Source organism: Periplaneta americana, chromosome 1 (assembly GCF_040183065.1).
Source record: "Periplaneta americana isolate PAMFEO1 chromosome 1, P.americana_PAMFEO1_priV1, whole genome shotgun sequence".
NCBI lineage: Eukaryota > Metazoa > Arthropoda > Insecta > Blattodea > Blattidae > Periplaneta > Periplaneta americana.
The window spans coordinates 129259827-129279118 of record NC_091117.1 but is presented as its reverse complement, the minus strand read 5'-3'; the positions used below and the strand labels follow the sequence as shown (position 1 = coordinate 129279118).

Sequence of the window (19292 nt, the reverse complement as noted above, 5' to 3'; positions counted from 1 at the left end):
ATTGTTCATAGCAGTCCAATTCCATCTCTCGTACCTTTTCCTTTCCTGAAGCCAAACTGCTTTTGTTCCAACTGTTCTTCCATCTTAGAAATGACGATTCAGTATTTGCAGAAGAGTCTTTGCCGAGTGGGATATCAAGCTGGTAGTCCTGAACTGGGTACATTTCTTTGCATTATTTTTCTTCGATATTGGAAGCACATGGTGCGGGACATTATTGAGACAATGGCTTACATTAGCACATGATTATAATACTGAAACTGTCAAATTGCCATTGTGTACTAATAATGGGTGTCATTACTTCTAGCAGTGATGATGACTATTCGTCGTAACATGCTGACTCCTATGTCCTGCAATGTTTCTTGAACAGTGAGGTTCCACTCCTTCTGGAATGCTTCCCATATTTTGTTCAGGATGTCGAGATTGCGATGTCAAACACTTTGGCTGAGCATATCCTACACATGTTCATTAGTATTTAAGTCTGGGCTACTTGCTGGCCATTCCGAAGTTCGTATCCCGACATTGCGTAGATAGTCTTTTCATGCAGTGGGCAGCATGGGAATGGGTGTTGTCATGCGTAAGAATGAAATTTCGGCTGACAAAGAGAGCAAATGTGATTACATGGTCTGCTAACATCTCCACTATGTTCACTGCACATTCAAAGCATATCCATTGACCATACTGCTCCATACCATGACAGAGCCACCTACTCATGATGTCTCAGGAGTTGCAAGGTGAATATTGCTCCCCACACCTTCTCCATATTTTTTCAGGTGATAGGAGTCAAAATTGTGCCTCATACATGAAAAACAGCATTGACCTCTGGTCCAAAGTCCAGTGTTGGTGTTGACACACAAACTGTAAGCACTCTGTCTGGTGCTGGACATGACCTATGGAGCAATGTCTTGCTTGATGTTAGACTGGCTTCTCCGAGTCTTCGTCCTCTCACTTATATTGACATTTTATACTGCTGCGAGACTGTTTGTGGCATGAACCACGGTTGTGTGGTGATTTCGTAAGACACTGAGAATCAGAAACCTGTCATCTCTGTGGCATGAACCACGGTTGTGTGGTGATTTTGTAAGACACTGAGAACCAGAAACTTGGTATCTCTGTAGATCTCCCATAGTCTGAACTTGGACACTTTCAAATGACATATCAATGGCATTAGCCAAAAAAACAAGTGTTTCATCCATCCTCGACCAATGACACAGCCTTCAGTGTCTTTTCAAATTGAAAAGAGAGACTGAAGAAAAATAAAAATGTTGATTTGTGACAGGTAATATACCATGCACTGATAGTTCATCAAATTCATCAGTAAGTGGCATCTCACATTCGTAAAACTTTACAGGTTTTATTACAGACCAGTATTACAAACCATAAAGCACAGGGCCTGACACTCAGGGATGAAAAGTGGCTCATAGGGTGGCATTTTATGACCTCTTAATACCATATTCATCTAAAAATAAAAATGTTAAATATATTCTTCCATTAACATAAATCCTTTTTAATTTAATTTATCTTTAAATGGTGGTTTACTGATGGTGTTTTGGTCTTTAGGAAGTAATTCACTTTTTTGGATATGTTCGGAGCATAATAAAAATTGTTCATTTTTATACTGTATGTTATATATTTTATGTTTTGAATGAACATCGAAGCAAAGTACACAATCCTGGCATGTTGCACAATTTTTATTATTCCACTTATCACACTGAGACAAATTGAAATATTTCGTATCTGTCTCATAAATAAATTCTCATTTATTACAGAAAGCCTTGGAACAAGGATACAAAACGGTGCGTGTGAGAGTAAGAGGTCTAGGACCAGGAAGAATGGTGAGTTCCTCAGTATGTTTTCTTTTATATATATTTCTAACTATAATTTTTTCGCTGTAAGAAAAATCCTAATGTAAACAATAGCACGTGACTGAAGTGAGGCTTCATTGGCCGCTGTGTGGCGCCATAGATTCTTAGTACGTGTTCCCGCCTACTGTTGTACATTCTGTTTCATGTTAAACATTTCCCGTTACTCGTCAAGTAGACCTAACCTCACTACTGTGCATCCATTTGCTTATGAAACTTTTACTTTATAATTACTGTAATTAAAACTCGTTTAACTTATTAGTTATTATATACATTTAAGACTATTTGTTTTTCTCTGCTTTTGAGAGAGTTTCCACTCTTATGTTTAATAACCACACACACCGAGGATACAGAAGCCATACTTCAGTACCACGTGCTTACGTGAACAACTACGAGCTCAAGTGACGCCAGCTTGTTACAAGAACAGACTACCTCGGTATTACTGTTGGTATTCATCCGCATTCATAGTACATAACAAAATATAAAAGTAGCTTTTCATTTACATAGCATTTTACATATGAGTGAAGTTATATGTTTCATCGTATTTAACAACTAGAATTAAATTTTTTATTTTCACATAATACAAGATTATGGTTTCCAAATACGAACTATATTCTCCTGCGTCATGTGAGTGTTTCGCCTGGGGGCCAATCACGAGTATGACAGCAACGTGCTTGTGTCTACATTAGGATTTTTCTTACAGCGAAACAGTATATTAATATTCTTATATTGTTACAAGGACCCACTTCACTATGATTAATTATCACTTTATTCATATACGTATATTTATTTTGTCTTCGAATATATTTTGGTTTCCAGTGTGTTGGAATTTGTCTAGTGAGGCAAAAAATATCTTGAGCAATAGCTATTACAAAGTATCGTTAATTTGTTTTGTGCTCTTCTTGAATTGTTACAAAGTATGTTTAATTTCTTTTGTGCTCTTGTTGAGTTTGTATTAAAACATTGAAGATGAAAATAGTGTGTATATTCAAAATATCTCTCTTTTTCCATTAAGATAGCTACTGTTTTTTGGATAATATAGGAAGAGGCAGCGAAAAGTTACACTATGCAGGGTATGTCAGGGAACAATTGCCTACAATCCATTGCTTGACTCACTGTAAGCTGTAGCAGCACGGGTGGGCATTCAGTTTCATTACGATAGGTCTAAAATTCCCGAGTGCACAGTGACCCAAAATCTCAAAATACGTGACAAAATTCAAGTTTTAGACTTTGCCTGAGAGAAATATGTTTTACTAATGTCTTAGTAATTGTTGGGGCCAATACATTTTAATATATTACAGTCCTAGGTTTGTATTTGGTGCCTATTTTGACATTCCAGTAAGAGATTGCAACTTAGATTTTATGCTCTTAATCTAAAGTTTATAAATGTGATTCATAGTTTGTAATTTAAAATTATACCAAAAAGTATGTCATTTTCTGACTTATTTACTCTCATTAAGTACAACAAAAACTTGTATTTACATGTTTTTCTTTCTATAAATTAGCTTTGCTTTTTTAGTGTAATCCTCTGTATATATGCAGAGCTACCAAAAGAGTAGTGTGTGGTAGGGTTATGCTCTTTACAGCAGGATATATGTTGGAATGTTCTAAACCAACACTCAAAAAACATTTTGCATATACATGCAAATTTGGAGTGTTAACGAACTTTTGGATATGCTTGTAGTCCAGCACTAGTGCAGGATATATGTTGCAATGTTCTAAACACAAAAACATTTCGCATATACATGCAAATTTGGAGTGTAGACGAAGTTTTGTATATGCCTGTAGTCCAGTGCCAGCTCTGGACCGGCTCAAGCATGTGTGTGCATTTGGTTTACGTCACTCGTGCTGCACTTATCTTACTTAAGCAATAGGTTCTATCCCTGTCGTCCTCTGAAGTATGCACAAATATTAGACTATAAAATTTATAAAATTGAATAGCAAATCTGCAGGACCCTGTCATTAAAACATTAGACTTTACACACATTTCCAATATACAGGGTGATTTAGACTATCCATAACAGTAATTTATTTTGGAAACCAATGCATTAAAATTTTCGAGACAAAAATATTTATAACAAAACCACATTTGAACTTTCACTTGAGCTTGATTTCATCAATCAGTTTTAACAGGAAGTAGGATCAGTGGGATATCACTTTCATATTTTAAATTGGAGTTGATTCAAATAAGGTACCATTTGATAGAGCTCTTCAAAACAAACAACTTTCATAGAACACGGTTTTATTAATTCCTACTCTTTCTATGAGAAAACGTACGAGAAGGCATTGCCATTAATATTGAGAAATGTTACAAGAAGAAGCTATAAACAAAGTAAGTCCATTTAATGTTGACATAGTACTCACGCACAATTATCTGGCTGAGTGTAGATCTGGTGTCGGCAGCACCATCAAGGGGTGAATATAAGCAAATTACCCCTTCCCCTTTGCTCGCCCAGCTGTGTTTCCTTTAGTCACTGCAGTACAATACCTACAGTACGTGTGACCAGTTCTGCATGTACAGTGCACTTAGCCAGGTAATAAGCTCAGGTGGAATTGCCCTATAATGTATGCCTACATTAAGAAGAAAGTGTTTTGTTTTCTTTGTAGTTACGTATGTACATTTTCAAGTTTTGCAATTACTTTCGTGACTAATAAAATAATCATCTAAAAGTTACGAGTGATTACAAATACCTCCTACATACTACAAACAATAATGGTTGACACAAATCAAGAAGGTTTTGACATGTTGATGGTATTGGGCGAATCTCATAGAAACTTCCAGGCTGCTGAGCATCTGTACCCACAAAGTGCTTGTCAGTCTTGCAATATTTTTATGCGTCTTGCTGCTTGTATACAAGCAACTGGACAGCTGCAGCCTAACCATAATCAAAATAGATGTAACAGACGACCTGTGAAAGACGACAGATCAGCTGATGTCATTGCTGCCGTTCTTGTCGATTCTCATGACTCAACCAGGAGAATTGCTAGGGAATCTAATATTAGACAATGGTGTGAAGGGTTCTGAATGGCAATAAATATCATCCTTACCACATCAATATGCACCAGCAGCTTGAAGGAGAAGATTTTTGGAGTCTTGTGGTTTTCTGCAATTGATTGTCAGGTAAAAGCAATCAGTTTTATTGCAGCATTCTTTGTACATATGAAGCGACATTCAAGCAATATCCATAATGCTCACTACTGGTCTCAAGTCAGTTCTCTTTGGCTGAGAGAAGTGGACAACCAGCGTAGGTGGCATGTCAATGTCTGGTGTGACATCTTTGGACACCTTATTTCTTTAAAGGTGCTCTGAATAATGTCATGTATGCTGTCTTCCTAAAGAACATTCTCAACCATCTTTTGGAGGATGCACCATTGGCAATACGAGCAGTAATGTAGCTTCAGCAGGATGGTTGTCCAGTTCATTTGTCTTTGGTAGCACGTGATACAGCCAATCAGCTGTTCCCCGGGTGATGGATTGGGAGATGCGGTTCTGTGGCATGGCCAGCACTATCTCCTGACTTGAATCCTTTGGATTCCTGTTTTTGGAAATGGTTAAAAAACATCGTCTATAGAGAGCGTCCCACAAGAAGAGATGACATAAAACAGCGAATCCGGGAGACCTTCCAGTCACTTGACCACGCAGAAGTGTTATGAGTCACTGACAGTGTTTGGAAGAAGAGTGTGCTGTTCAGAATGGCAGACAGTTTGAACATTTATAAAAATTAGTGGAATTGTCCAGTCCTTCAGTAACATCTGTCAACATTAATTGTCTGGTTTACATTTTGGTCTCGTAACATTTCTCAGTATTGATGGCATTGTCTTTTTGTACGTTTTCTCATTGGAAGAGTAGGAATCAATAAACGCTTTTCCTATGAAAGTTCTTTGTTTTGAAGAGCTCTATCAAATTCACCCCGACTCCCGTTTGAAATTTTAAAGTGATATGCCACTGACCCTATTTTCTGTTAAGGTTGATTGATGAAATCAAGGTCAAGTGAAAGTTCACATGTGGTTTAGTTATAAATATTTTTGTATCGAAGATTTTAATGCACTAATTTCCGAAATGATTATGGTTGATATGAATCACCCATTGCCTTATAGTGCGTTTTTCTCATTGAAAAAGTAGGAATTAATAAAAATGTTTCCTATGAAAGTTGTTTGTTTTGAAGAGCTCTATCGAATGCTACCTTATTTGACCCCAATTCCAATTTGAAATTTTAAAGTGACTACTATTACACTCTTACTACGTCATACTACTTTTGACCAATTTGCCATTCTTAAAAAAGCAATCATAACAGCAAAAAAGAAATGTTTTAATAAATTTATTGAAAATATTAATTACAGAACCGATAGCACTAAAACATATAACTTTCTGAAGAATATTTCCAATGCACAGGAAAATACTAGCCAACCTATTATTCATAATAACAAAACTCTAACAGATAGTAGAGATATAGCAAACTCATTTAATAAACACTACTCAAACTCTCACAGATTACATCCCAATACCAAAAAAACTGACAAATTTATCAAAAGAGAATTACATAAAAATAATAAAAACAATATTACTAGTACAAAACCTGAAATATTTCATCAAAATTTTACTTCCAAAGAATTAACTCTAGCTTTACAAAATTTAAAAACCAAGAAATCTCCTGGCCCCGATAACATTCATTCCGAATTTTTGAAACATCTGGGGGGAAAAGCCAAGTCTGTATCATTGTACCAATTCACAAAAAAGGGAAACCTGCTCATGATGTTAATAGTTATCAACCAATAGCACTGTTAAGCATGATAGCAAAAACCATGGAGTCCATGATCTCCAACAGATTAACTTGGTATTTAGAATCCCAAAATCTTTTATCACCAAGACAAGCCGGCTTTCGACAACTACACTCTACCAATGAACAAGTCATACGCCTCGGCCAAGAAATAAAAGACAGTTTTAACAAGAAAGAAGCTGGCCTTCTATGCCCAAGGTTGCGGGTTCAATCCCGGGCCAGGTCGATGGCATTTAAGTGTGCTTAAATGCGACAGGCTCATGTCAGTAGATTTACTGGCATGTAAAAGAACTCCTGCGGGACAAAATTCCGGCACATCCAGCGACGCTGATATAACCTCTGCAGTTGCAAGCGTCGTTAAATAAAACAACTTTTTTAACAAGAAAGAAGATACCTTGGCAATATTTACTGACTTTCAGCTAGCATATGACTCTGTTTGGAGAAATAAATTATTACTAAAACTCCAGAAATTAGGTATCTCCAGCAATATGTTCAGATGGATATCAGAATTCCTTAAGTCAAAGATTCATTGCCACTAAATTCAATAACTCACTTTCTAGTTACAGACAAACATATCGAGGTCTACCTCAGGGCGCTGTCCTCAGCACAACTTTATTCAATATTTATATAAATGACTTACCCTCCCTATTAGAAGAATCAAACATGAAAACAGCACTATTTGCAGATGATATAGTTTTGTGGACTTCCGGATCTTACAGACATAGAGACAAAATTCAAAATTCTGCTCTTAAAGCTCTAAATCAACTACATGAATGGAATACATCAAATTTGATGACACTCAATTTAAGCAAAAGTAACTACCAAATATTTTCTCTTGGTAAAAGAGAAAGAGAATTTAATATCCAATACAATGGCCAACACCTTCCTAGGACTTATGAATCCAAATATCTTGGAGTTATTTTCGACAGTAAGTTAACATGGAGCAACCATTTGAAATACATTTCTGAAAAAGCTCGTAAAAGATTCTCCCTTCTAAAAAGACTAGCAGGAAAGAAATGGGGTTGCTCTAGGAATACATGCATCAATAGTCTCTAAACACACACCTTCATCTCAAAAGCAGAAATAACTAAAATGCTCTGTCAATTAATATCACTCAATAAAAGAATTGTATTCCAATGGATACCATCCCATTGTGGAATCCTGGGAAACGAGAATGCAGATGCTTTAGCAAAGAAGTGAAGCTCTGCTACTTACAGACCTGTTACTAAATCTACGTATTACTATGTGAAAAGATTTATTAAAACTACATACTTAGACTTCAACAAACAAAATTTGATAACACAATCCCAAGGGGAAAAATGGAACTCTGCATCAAAATCCACAGTTAATTTCCGATTTACCACGAAAATCGTCTGTAGCTGCATTTAGATTGGCAACAGGCCATGATTGTTTGGCCAAACCCTGCATAGAATTGGAATATATCAGTCCCCTAACTGTCCATTGAGCAACTCAAACCAAGAAATGGATTTGGAACACTTCAAAATCTGTGCTTCAGTGGCTGGTCATGATAATATCTTTGAAAAATATTGGAGTGCAAGAGGTCAAATGACTTTATTGTGAAACGCCTGGCATTAGAAAACAACAACAACTTTTGATCAATAAAACGGTACGAAAGGACGTATTTCAACCAATCATGGCTGCTTATCGCACAATTTTATCGCGTCCCTAGCATTTGTTTAATTTTATCGCATCCCTAGCATTTGTTTCTTTGTTTGCCAATATATATATATATATAAAATTACAAACCACTCCAGTCGATGCATAGCAGTTTCAAATATGACTCACATTGGCATTCAAGAACAAGAATTAATAAAAATCACTGATCATACCTATGCATCTTCTGAAATCCGATTTACAAATAAATGAAGAGCACCATTCGTAAATCCTGAATAAGTTGAATACACCATGTAGGCCTAAATCAACGAGTTCCACTTCTATTACGCACACGTCCAATATAACATCAATTGAACCACCAACCACATTCAAATTTGAAAATTGTACATTCAATAATTATTCCTTTTAAAATTATTCATGCTTATTTTTTATGTCATCGTTAATTAAAACTTTTCTAACACTTGTGTATATTAGTTAGGTTATGTTATAGCTTCTGCTATATGATATTATGGATAGTCACGTATCAGAAATTGTTTAATATTAAGATTTATTGAAAATCATCTGTCAAGTGACGTTGATTACTGGGATTCGAATAATTGAAGTGGAATGCAACTGTCTTAATAAAAATGAAACTGAATCAACAAAGCCTTCTTGACTAGTAACATTGCCATCGTGTATAGATCGAGAACTTCTCGACGAGAAGGCATTGCTCACTACTGCCATCTAGCATGCATCTAGCGTAATATTTGTAATGTTGAGATGGTACAATAATACATTTGAAGACAGTTGTATTTTCGTAAGTCAATTAATATTTTATTGTATTGGAGTACTTCGTTACTTCTAATCTTTATATACTTTCTTCTAATTGTGTAATAGTCAATTAAATCCCACTCGAGTGTTGATTTTCTCTAGATAAATCAAAACGTCTAGTGAGATTACTGTTGATAAACCACTGACCCTACTTCCTCGTTGATGAAATGAAGCTCAAGTAAAAGTTCACATGTGGTCTAGTTATAAATATTTTTGTCTCGAAAATTTTAATGCACTAGTTTCCGAAATGTTATGGATGGTCAGAATGACCCTGCAGTGTGTGTGAATTAGTAAATGGGATTGGGATGGGTCCAGTGGTCAGTCTCAAAAACAAAATTATAGATATACAGTATAGTGATAGCCACATTCTTCTAACTAGCATTATACTGATTCAATTATATACAGTGTGTGTGAATTAGTAAATGGGATTGGGATGGGTCCAGTGGTCAGTCTCAAAAACAAAATTATAGATATACAGTATAGTGATAGCCACATTCTTCTAACTAGCATTATACTGATTCAATTATATACTGGGGAAGAATATACATCTGCAACTACAGGGAAAATAATTATGACAAAATCCATGACCACCACCTCCCAGATACTGCCGACCAATGAGAATGCAGTTGAAAAAGAAAACGACTACTTTTGTCATTTGAAGAAATGGCCTACATAGAAGACCACCTAACTACACTTCAGTCAACAATAGTTACTCAAGAACAGGGCAAGAGCTCACAATCTTGTCATGACTATCGATGGCAAGGTCTGCAGAGCTACATATAAGCAATTACTACAACTGTAGAATAAACCCACAACAAATGAATAATTAGGAAGACCAGATGAAAAGGAGATTTAAAACTGTCAACTTGCTCTAATTCGGGCTATTGACACTTCACACGTGTGGATTAGATTTTTTAAAATGTATTCTTAACTTATTGTCTTGATGTCAGTAAGTGCCAAATAAGATGGCAAGAAGACAAAATTAGTATAGAAAAAGGAAAACCCGCATTCAGGTTAGATCATGAGCTAAAATGGGCTTACTTGTGGATCAACAAAATTCTGGGATAGTGGCACAATAAATGACGGGAGCACAGCTAGGTCACTTTTTTACAGTGCACATCGAATTGCTTGAATCACAGGAGTTGTTGAGTGCCCATTAAATATTCTCCACAATTTTTAGAACCTTGTCATGTGGCAATGATATCAATGAGAGAGCTTATGAAGAATGTGCCGTACAAATTGTGCGCATTTTTGTAGAGAAGTACCCCTGGTACTACATGCCAGCATCATTGCACAAGGTGCGGCTAATTTTGTTGTCCTACTTTTAATTGATCAGATAACAGGAGAGGCTCAAGAAGCAAAAAACAAGCATATAAAAACAACAAAAAAATCACTCCAGAAAGATTCTCAGAAGTGCTACAAATGAAGATATTTTTGGAAGGCTTCTGTTAACACCTGAAGCTATTATTTCAGACATTTTACAAGGAAAATTATGGGATCACTATCTACAGATGTAGTTATTCTTATGAAGGTACCAGAATTTACTAGAATTGCATCAGAACTTCCATCGTCAGAGGAGGAGGATGAGGAAGAAGAAAAACAAGAGGAGGAAACTGATCTACCCTATTAGCGAGGTATGTTTCAAACCACCCAAAAGCAATATCTGTTTGTTAATCGATTGCTTGAATATACTGTATATCAATAGATAATAATATAATGTTAATAAAATAGTATAATCAGATTTCTTACGGTAAATCTATTATACACTAGTAGATTATATATTGGTAATAAAACATGAAATACTCTTCGTTTCTTTATAAAAAATTGTTTCAAAGTGATTTTTGTAAATAATTCTACCTATCTGATTTTTGCTGGTTTTTCCGTTCTTTCGGGTCACTGTAGAGTGGTAGTGATGGAGTGCACAAACAGCGGGAAGTGTACGGGTGTTTAATTGACGAGTGGTGTGTTCGTTGAGTGCATGTTATTACGTATTATTATGTAGTAATGCAACAGCATTACTACACTTGTTATTGAACATTGAACAGTGTTTGCTATCAATAAGGTGACGTATAGTATTGCACAAGGGATATTTCTGGTCGAGACATTTCTCCTAAAGAAGAAATTGTATGACAGTACTGTTTGCAAGTTTCTACATCGTTTCTGTGATGCTGCAATGCTTTCGAAACAGTACATAACCAAGTTATTCAGAAAATGGCGAGAAACAGGGTCTGTTTTAATAAAAAAAGAAAAGAGAACCACAGAAGAGGGTATTATCAGAGAAGAAACTTGCAGATATTCAAGCAAGAATTGAAACCAGCCCAAGGAAATCTTCATGCCGATTGGTGCAGGAGTGTGGTATTTCACAAAGATTAGCATTATCGGGACTGAAAATGCTACACATTGTCAGTGGTTCATCATTTAACACAATAGGATTCAGCTGCCCATGTAAATTTCTGTCGGTGGATGCTGCAGTCTGTCCATGATGGTATTTTCGATTCATCTCTTTTAATTGTGACGAACAAAGCTTATTTCCATTTAAGTAGGTATGTGAATTCTCAGAATTCAAGGTATTGGGACACTGACAATCCTCATGTAGTGCATGAAACTCTTCACGATCAGAAAGTCGGTGTTTGCTGTAGCATTATTGCACACAGAAGCATTGGCCCTATTTTATTTTATGATACTGTTAACTCGAAACAATATGTGCAAAACATACTGCAGCCATTTTTTGAAATGTTGACTGAGTAAGAAAAGCAATATGCCTACTTCCAACAGGGTAACACCAGTGTTCATACAGCCCAGAATTCAATGCATGCATTAGAACAGGTATTCGATGAGCGAATAATTAATAGTGGACTTTGACCTCTTTGCTCCCCCGATTTAAGTGCCTGTAATTTTTATTTATGAGGAATTTTAAAACAGGAAGTGTACAAGAACAGTCCACATAATCTTGAAACCCTGAAGAATGAAATTAGGTGAGTGATATCTTAAATTTCAAAAATGGAGATATGAATGTTTCAGAATTTTTTAACATTATGCAACATTTGTATCGAGACTGCTGGACGTCATTTACAACAGCTCCTTTGATGAAAAGTAAAATCCACATCAATTTTCAACTTCATTCATTCGGTAACTCTTAACTAATAATTTAGGCCTACCGTAATAAATCTGAGTGTCTGTCTGCACTGCTACAGCTTACTGTGAGTCGAGCAATTGATTGCAGGTAATCTATTCCCCGTCGTCTCCTGCATTGTACTACAACTTTTCGCTGCCTCTCTCTGTATTTGCACATACTAATTAGCTGCTTCTCTGGACTTTTTTTTTCATTACACATTAGGAAACATATTTCATATTGTATTAGATTTGTCTTCAAGATTTTTAATACAACACATTAGACTTCAAGTTTGTGAGAATGAATGTGAGTTGTTCAGTCTTGAATGGCTCTTACGAAAGGTGAGTGAAATAACTTATTCCGTATCTGTAGTGTAGCAGTTATAAATTGTAAAATTACCCAGAACTTTGTATAGCATTTTGTGTGTGTTAGTCACACACTCACATAGGCTGGGATATTCCAGTATAGCAGTGGTAAGCAAGGATGACGTGATATAAAATACCACCTGCAAAACGCTGCAAATGGGAAAATAGAAGGTGAATGATATAAGAGGAGAAGGGGGAGGGGACATCTTCACTATTGCACTTGAACACTGCGTGAATTGCAGTTCATCTGACTGGTTGAATAAATGCAGATATATTTCTACAATACTTACAGCACTTTGCTCGTTTCATCCAACCATTAAAAGACAACTCATTGTCACAGTAGCCACAAAGAAATTCCAGTGATCAAGTTTGCTCTTTGCTCATGATAACATTCATATTATGTTGAGCATCCTGTCTCATACATCTCATAAGGTGCAACGTTTTGATCACAAATTCATGAAACCCTTCAAAAATGCATATTCAGAAGCTTGTGCTGTCTAAATGCGAAGAAATCCTCATTTGAGATTCACTGAATATGATGTTACATGCACTATTAAAATTGAGCTCTACATTATCTTACATTTTTATTTAATTTTGAAACAATATGCTACAACTAAGTTATTTAAGCTCATGTGTTCATCTGAAGCATGTTTTTGAACAGAGAAAATGACCTTTCTGTGTCACAACTGCATATTTAAGCAATAAATTTGAGGCAAAGTGAGGTGGAATTGCAAGTCTTTTGCATTTCCGCAAGACATTAACCCCATAGGAAACCGAACCCGCGACCTTCCGACTTTGCAGCATTAAGCCCCATGATGTGCTATCGCGTGCTCCAAAATACACAAATACTTGTGTCTTTATTATAACAATCACAGTAAACTACATCACCGTCTGTCTGTATTAATTCCTTTCTCTCAATCCATTTTGATCAAGATATTTTCTTACAGTTCTAACAGGAGCTATGATGCTATAGCAACATTTAATAAGGTGATACAAAAGTATATTAAATTGCAGTTTGCAAGCATGATGCTTCTGCCTTAATTTCTTTCAATATTTTGACTTCGGGCTTGCAACGAGTGAGAGTTGAGGTGGGAAATTCCAATGTAACAAAACGAGAATTTGGTGGGAAGTCGAAAAGACCAGTTGTCAGGTAGAATGCCTCGAAACCATATTACCAGTAGCTTTCTTTATCTTTTTATCTATCTACAAATATCGTGGGAATACCAGATTCTACGAAGCAACATTCATAAAAGGCACTATTATGCAAGTTAACTTAATATATGCACTAAAGCCAGAAAAATGTTAATGTTATGTTTTATTTAACGACTCTCGCAACTGCCGAGGTTATATCAGCGTTGCCGGTGTGCCGGAATTTTGTTCCACAGGAGTTCTTTTACAGCCAGTAAATCTACTGACAGGACGTGTCGTATTTGAGCACACTTAAATGCCATCGACCTGGTCTGGGATCGAATCCACTACCTCGGGCATAGAAGGCCAGAATTATGCCAACTGCACCAGCCAGGTCGACAAGCCAGAAAAAAGAACATTATATTACCCAATATGTAACTCTAAATAATTGTGCTATTAAATCTAATATCATCAAAAAATGCATTATGCATGAATTTACTCCCAAAAAAAGGCCAAAACATGCAAACATAAAGTACTGTTATTTGGAATAGATAAGTCATAAAACGAATATTTGCAGAGTCTGAGAAGCGTAACAAGCTTATACAGAGTGGCACAGATAAAAGTAGCCCGTGTAAGTATAGAGTAAATGCAGAAGCAAAGTGCTGAAAAGGACTAACCTTTTATAGAAGATGTTGAATGTGGCTCCTTGCACCATCAATACACAACTGTGCACGTCTAATCATGTTCAGATACACCCAGCATAAAGTATCGATATCGATGACACAAATTCTGTAGCACTACTTTTTAACCAAACCCTTATTGCTCTCTTTGCCGGTTGTCCTCTATCTGGAAACTTGTCCCTGAAAATTTCGCAGGTTTTCTTAATCAAACCTGTTCTCACATAACCTTCCACAAATTTCCACTCTTTCTTGTATGTCATTTTGCAGAATGCGAACAGACACGTGTAATTTGACTGATGACTTATTGACAGGAAGATTACTGCATAAAATTGTCTATTGTTGTAGCTGTTTCCTCATTTCGTTTTGATACGATAGAATACGATAATGGAATTTCAAGAAGGTCCCGCGCCATGGTGTCGTGGTCTAAGACATCCTGCCTGGGACTCGTGTTACGGAATGCACGCTGGTTCGAGTCCTCATGGGAGAAGAAATTTTCTCACGAAATTTCAGCCAGTGTATGGGACTGGTGCCCACCCAGCATCATGATGCACTTGTGCAGCTACAATAGGTAGTGAAATCCGGTTATGCAAACCAGCTATAATGGCTGCTAACCACACGATACCTCCATTCTGGTTAGATGATCGTCCACCTCTGCTTCGGCAAGTGGCCTTGAGGCCAGCAGCCGGCTGGTCGGTCTTGGCCCTTCGTGGACTGTAGCACCACGGATGGTGATGATGATGATTATTATTATTATTATTATTATCAGGGAACGGATTTATATGGACTAAAAATATATGAAATATGTAAATATATATGTAGTTATTTTTACCAAAATATGGAATTAAATATGGATTTTTACCAAAATATGGAATTAAATATGGACTTAAAATTATAAAAAAATGACTATGTACGTTAAATATTGGTACATTTTAATCAAACTAAACAAAAAATATAATGGACGTACCTTATCTTCCAATGTAGTTTCAACAAAACACAATTTTTATTGTCTGTTACCATAACAATAGGTTACAAACATTTCTTTCAAGTGCTGAAAAGTGAATCTTCTTCTATTGTCTCTGAGGATAGATTTATACTGACTAAAAGAGCGTTCGACGTCACAAGAAGTAACTGGTACATAATTCAATTTCACAATGTCTGCTGGGGATAAGTCCAAGTTAATCTTCACTGTTGATTCACCACTCATCACAGCAACAACCTTTTGTAGTTCTTCATATCCAGGGTTTTTTGAAAGTACAGTGTCCACCTTAGCTCTTACTGCATCTGCAACTTTACCTCTACCACGATTCAGTTGTTCCACAGTACTATTTATAATTTCAAAACTTTCAGATAGTGAAAGGTGCCTATTTTGGAGACTTTTGAGCGTTTTTATGATGCATGAAAATGTATGCTGAATGTGAGCTAAGTCATTCTTCACACTTATGTCACAGGTAACTGTTTTCGCAGTATCAATTGAGACTGCATCTTCAGAGTCCAATGCAAGGAGAACATTGTTAATAGAGTCTATATGTTCGGCATAATATTGAACTGCTTCTAGCCATGTACCCCATCTAGTTAAAATTGGCTTTGGTGGCAATGGAATTTCAGGGTACATTTCTTTCAACACGTTAACTCTACTGGGAGCTTTGAGAAATACTTTTTTCACTGATGAAATCAACAAATCTACTTCTGCCACACTTCTGCCACACGATGAAATGCATGCGCCACACAAGTAAAATGAGTCAATTTAGGATATACAACAGATAATGCTTGTCCAGCTTTGACCATATAAGGGGCAGCATCGCTAATAAAGAATAACACATTATCGTACATAATACCCTTTGGCCACAGGATACCCATAGCTTCGTTGAACAGTTTAACTATAGTTTTGTTATTGCACTTTTCTAGAACATCACAATGTAAAAGAATTCGTTCAGAATATTGTTCACTTAACAAACCGATAACTACATTACCAACAAGTCTACCTTCTTTGTCGGGAGTCTCATCAATGGAAACCCAAATTGAACTATCTTTAATTTCATCTCTTATCTTCTGTATTGTCTCATCGTAGATGGATGGAGCATACGTCTTCCTAAGTGTTGACTCATCCGGGATTGTATGTTGAGTATATTTTTCAAGGAATTCCCTGAAGACCTTATTCTTTAGTTTGTAGAGAGGAATATCAGCAGAGATGAGAGAACGGCACAGGTCGATGTTAAACTCAGATCTTACATTCGATGTTGTTGGTTGTGTTAAAAACAATTGTCTCTGCTTGGAATTTAGTTGTTTGTTGGCCTGATGTTTACTAGTTGTAATGTGTTGTTGCACCAGGAACTTTTGTGTAGATGATACTGCACACTGACACAAATTACAAAATAATATTTTATTGTCAGTTGATAAACCATCTTCTTTAAATTCTGAAATGTAACTTGTTAGTTTTGATTTTAAATTGACTGAATGACGTACTTTTGGCATATTTACCGTCTTTATAGTATGATTTACAAAACTGAACCTATGTGTACTCTGACTGGCATTTAACTGTTGAGCTGCACAACTGAAGTCTGTTAAAAATTTTAAATTAAATTAATACAGTTTTGTAACTTACTTTCCCATTGTTGATAGGACTGCTAATTTTCAAATAACTCTGATGTTAAAGGGATTACTGAACATGTGTTTAAATCTCTATTGTTGAAATGTATTTTTAAAAGTTAATGGAATTTTGTTTTGTTTTATTGTTAAACCTAATATAATATGGACTGTTTTATATGAAATATGGAAAATATATGGAAATTAACGAAAATATGTACTAAACTCTAAAATATGGAAAAATATGGAAAATAAAAGTAGGATTTTTCAACCCTACACATTGTGAAACATAAAGATAATGCAAAATATAAATTATATTAGCTTTATAAGTAAATATGTATTTACATATAAATCCTTTCCCTGATTATTATTATTATTATTAATTTCAAGAAGTCAAAATATCTAATTTGCATTCAAATGGGAGGCGGGCTATTTTTATCTGCACTTCCCATTATTAAAACATGCATTTGCATAGAAATCCAGGCTGTCCTAATCACATTCACTGCATAATTGCACATACCTGCTTTTAGAGTTGACCTTCGTCATCTCTGTCTTGTGAATCCTCTCCTTAGTCAATTTGAATTGAGTACAAATGACAGTAGTCATCATCAATTTTTTCCACATAATTTTATAGTTCAGTCACTTATTTACACATACATTATTAACAAATGCACTGTTCAGGAGATCATTTATCTCGAAAAGTGTTTGACTTCTGAGATTCTGTGACTCCACTTTGTTCACATCGGACCATATCATTTCTATCTGATTTAATGATATGGCAGTTATCTTAATATTACACGTCTGCAGGAAGTTGCCATTTCTTCTATTGCATATTTCTTCTTTTTTTTTTTTTTTCATTGATCTATAATTGTTCATCGATTAGCTACTGATGTATAGGTATTATTAGTGTTTGTTCCAATGCAATAATATTATAATGTTAAATGTTGTTTTATTTAACGATGCTCGCAACTGCAGAGGTTATATCAGTGTCGCTGGATGTGCCGGAATTTTGTCCCGCAGGTGTTCTTTTACATGCCAGTAAATCTACTGACATGAGCCTGTCACATTTTAGCACAAATAATATTATATCTCGTTAATTTTACTTTTGAATCTTTCCTCCAGTTTAATTTGGGCAGGGGATTAATAATACGACTGTGGTAGCTGGCGTTATTACAGACAACCGATGACTCTTCAGGTCTTTTTAAGATGTGTTCTCGAACTACTCTTCAATAATTTCAGCGGTAATTGAACCATGGTAGTCAGCAGGGGCATTACAGTATTCATGTTTTAATGTGTCTCTAAGAGTGCCCTATCAATAAATCCAGACCGCCCTCCACAGTGTACATTGTACAGTAACTGACTGGGAACCGTCATTACACAGTTCTCAGTGTCATCTACCCAGGTCTTCATTTTCATGGTTCTTATCAAACCATGTTTCATCTGGGTATTCGTTGCTATAACTTAAGAACCTTAGCTGCTTAATTTGTTGAAGGTAGTTATACCTCTAACAAATAATGTAATCACTTTCGGCCCTCTTTCTTCTTTCAGCAGTCTTATAAGAAAATCCCAAGCTATGTGTCAGTCCTAATTCCATATGGAAATTTGTAGTCTGTACCAGCCGTCTTTTCCCGCATTCTTTGCGTCAGGATACTTGCTGTAGGTGCCACTCCTTTATTGTGCAGTTCATAGATGGTTCAGCGAAGTAGATCATGTGTGAAGTCGTCGTTTATTCGGTTAAAAGGTAATTTGATTCTGTTCACACATTTCTTTGTTGATGCATTATACACATTTACGGCTAGCTGAGATATTTTGTGTACCGTAGATAAACCTAAGCGCCCACACCTGTGGAGTAACGGTCAGCGTGTCTGGCCGCGAAACCAGGTGGCCCGGGTTCGATTCCCGGTCGGGGCAAGTTACCTGGTTGAGGTTTTTTCCGGGGTTTTCCCTCAACTCAATATGAGCAAATGCTGGGTAACTTTCGGTGTTGGACCCCGGACTCATTTCACCGGCATTATCACCTTCATTTCATTCTGACGCTAAATAACCTAGATGTTGATACAGCGTCGTAAAATAACCCAATAAAAAAATAAACCTAAGCCAGTTGCTTCAGAGTTAACCTATTAACATTTTGCTATTTACTGCACCATTACCCGAGTCAAACGTCTTCGAACCATTTTAGGTTATTTTTATTTTTGATTTTTACGCTATTTCAACTATACCGCAATAAAAATGAGATGAAATTATGACTATTACGTTTTACTTTACAAAAAAGAAAACAATAGAGAACACGGTCGAAAAAAGAACCCGGACAAAAGAGCCAAGTCTAAAAGGAGAACATGTCT

The 19292-nt window shown here is 36.1% G+C and overlaps 1 protein-coding gene across 1 annotated transcript in view; it reads left to right on the top strand.

Annotated features, from left to right (window-relative positions):
• mRpS11 (mitochondrial ribosomal protein S11) overlaps positions 1-19292 on the top strand; it is a 100585-nt gene that overhangs the window by 18978 nt on the left and 62315 nt on the right. Inside the window, exon 4 of the mRNA XM_069827182.1 lies at positions 1767-1832. Within this exon, the coding sequence (XP_069683283.1) occupies positions 1767-1832 (66 nt within the window). The remainder of the gene's footprint in view (positions 1-1766; positions 1833-19292) is intronic.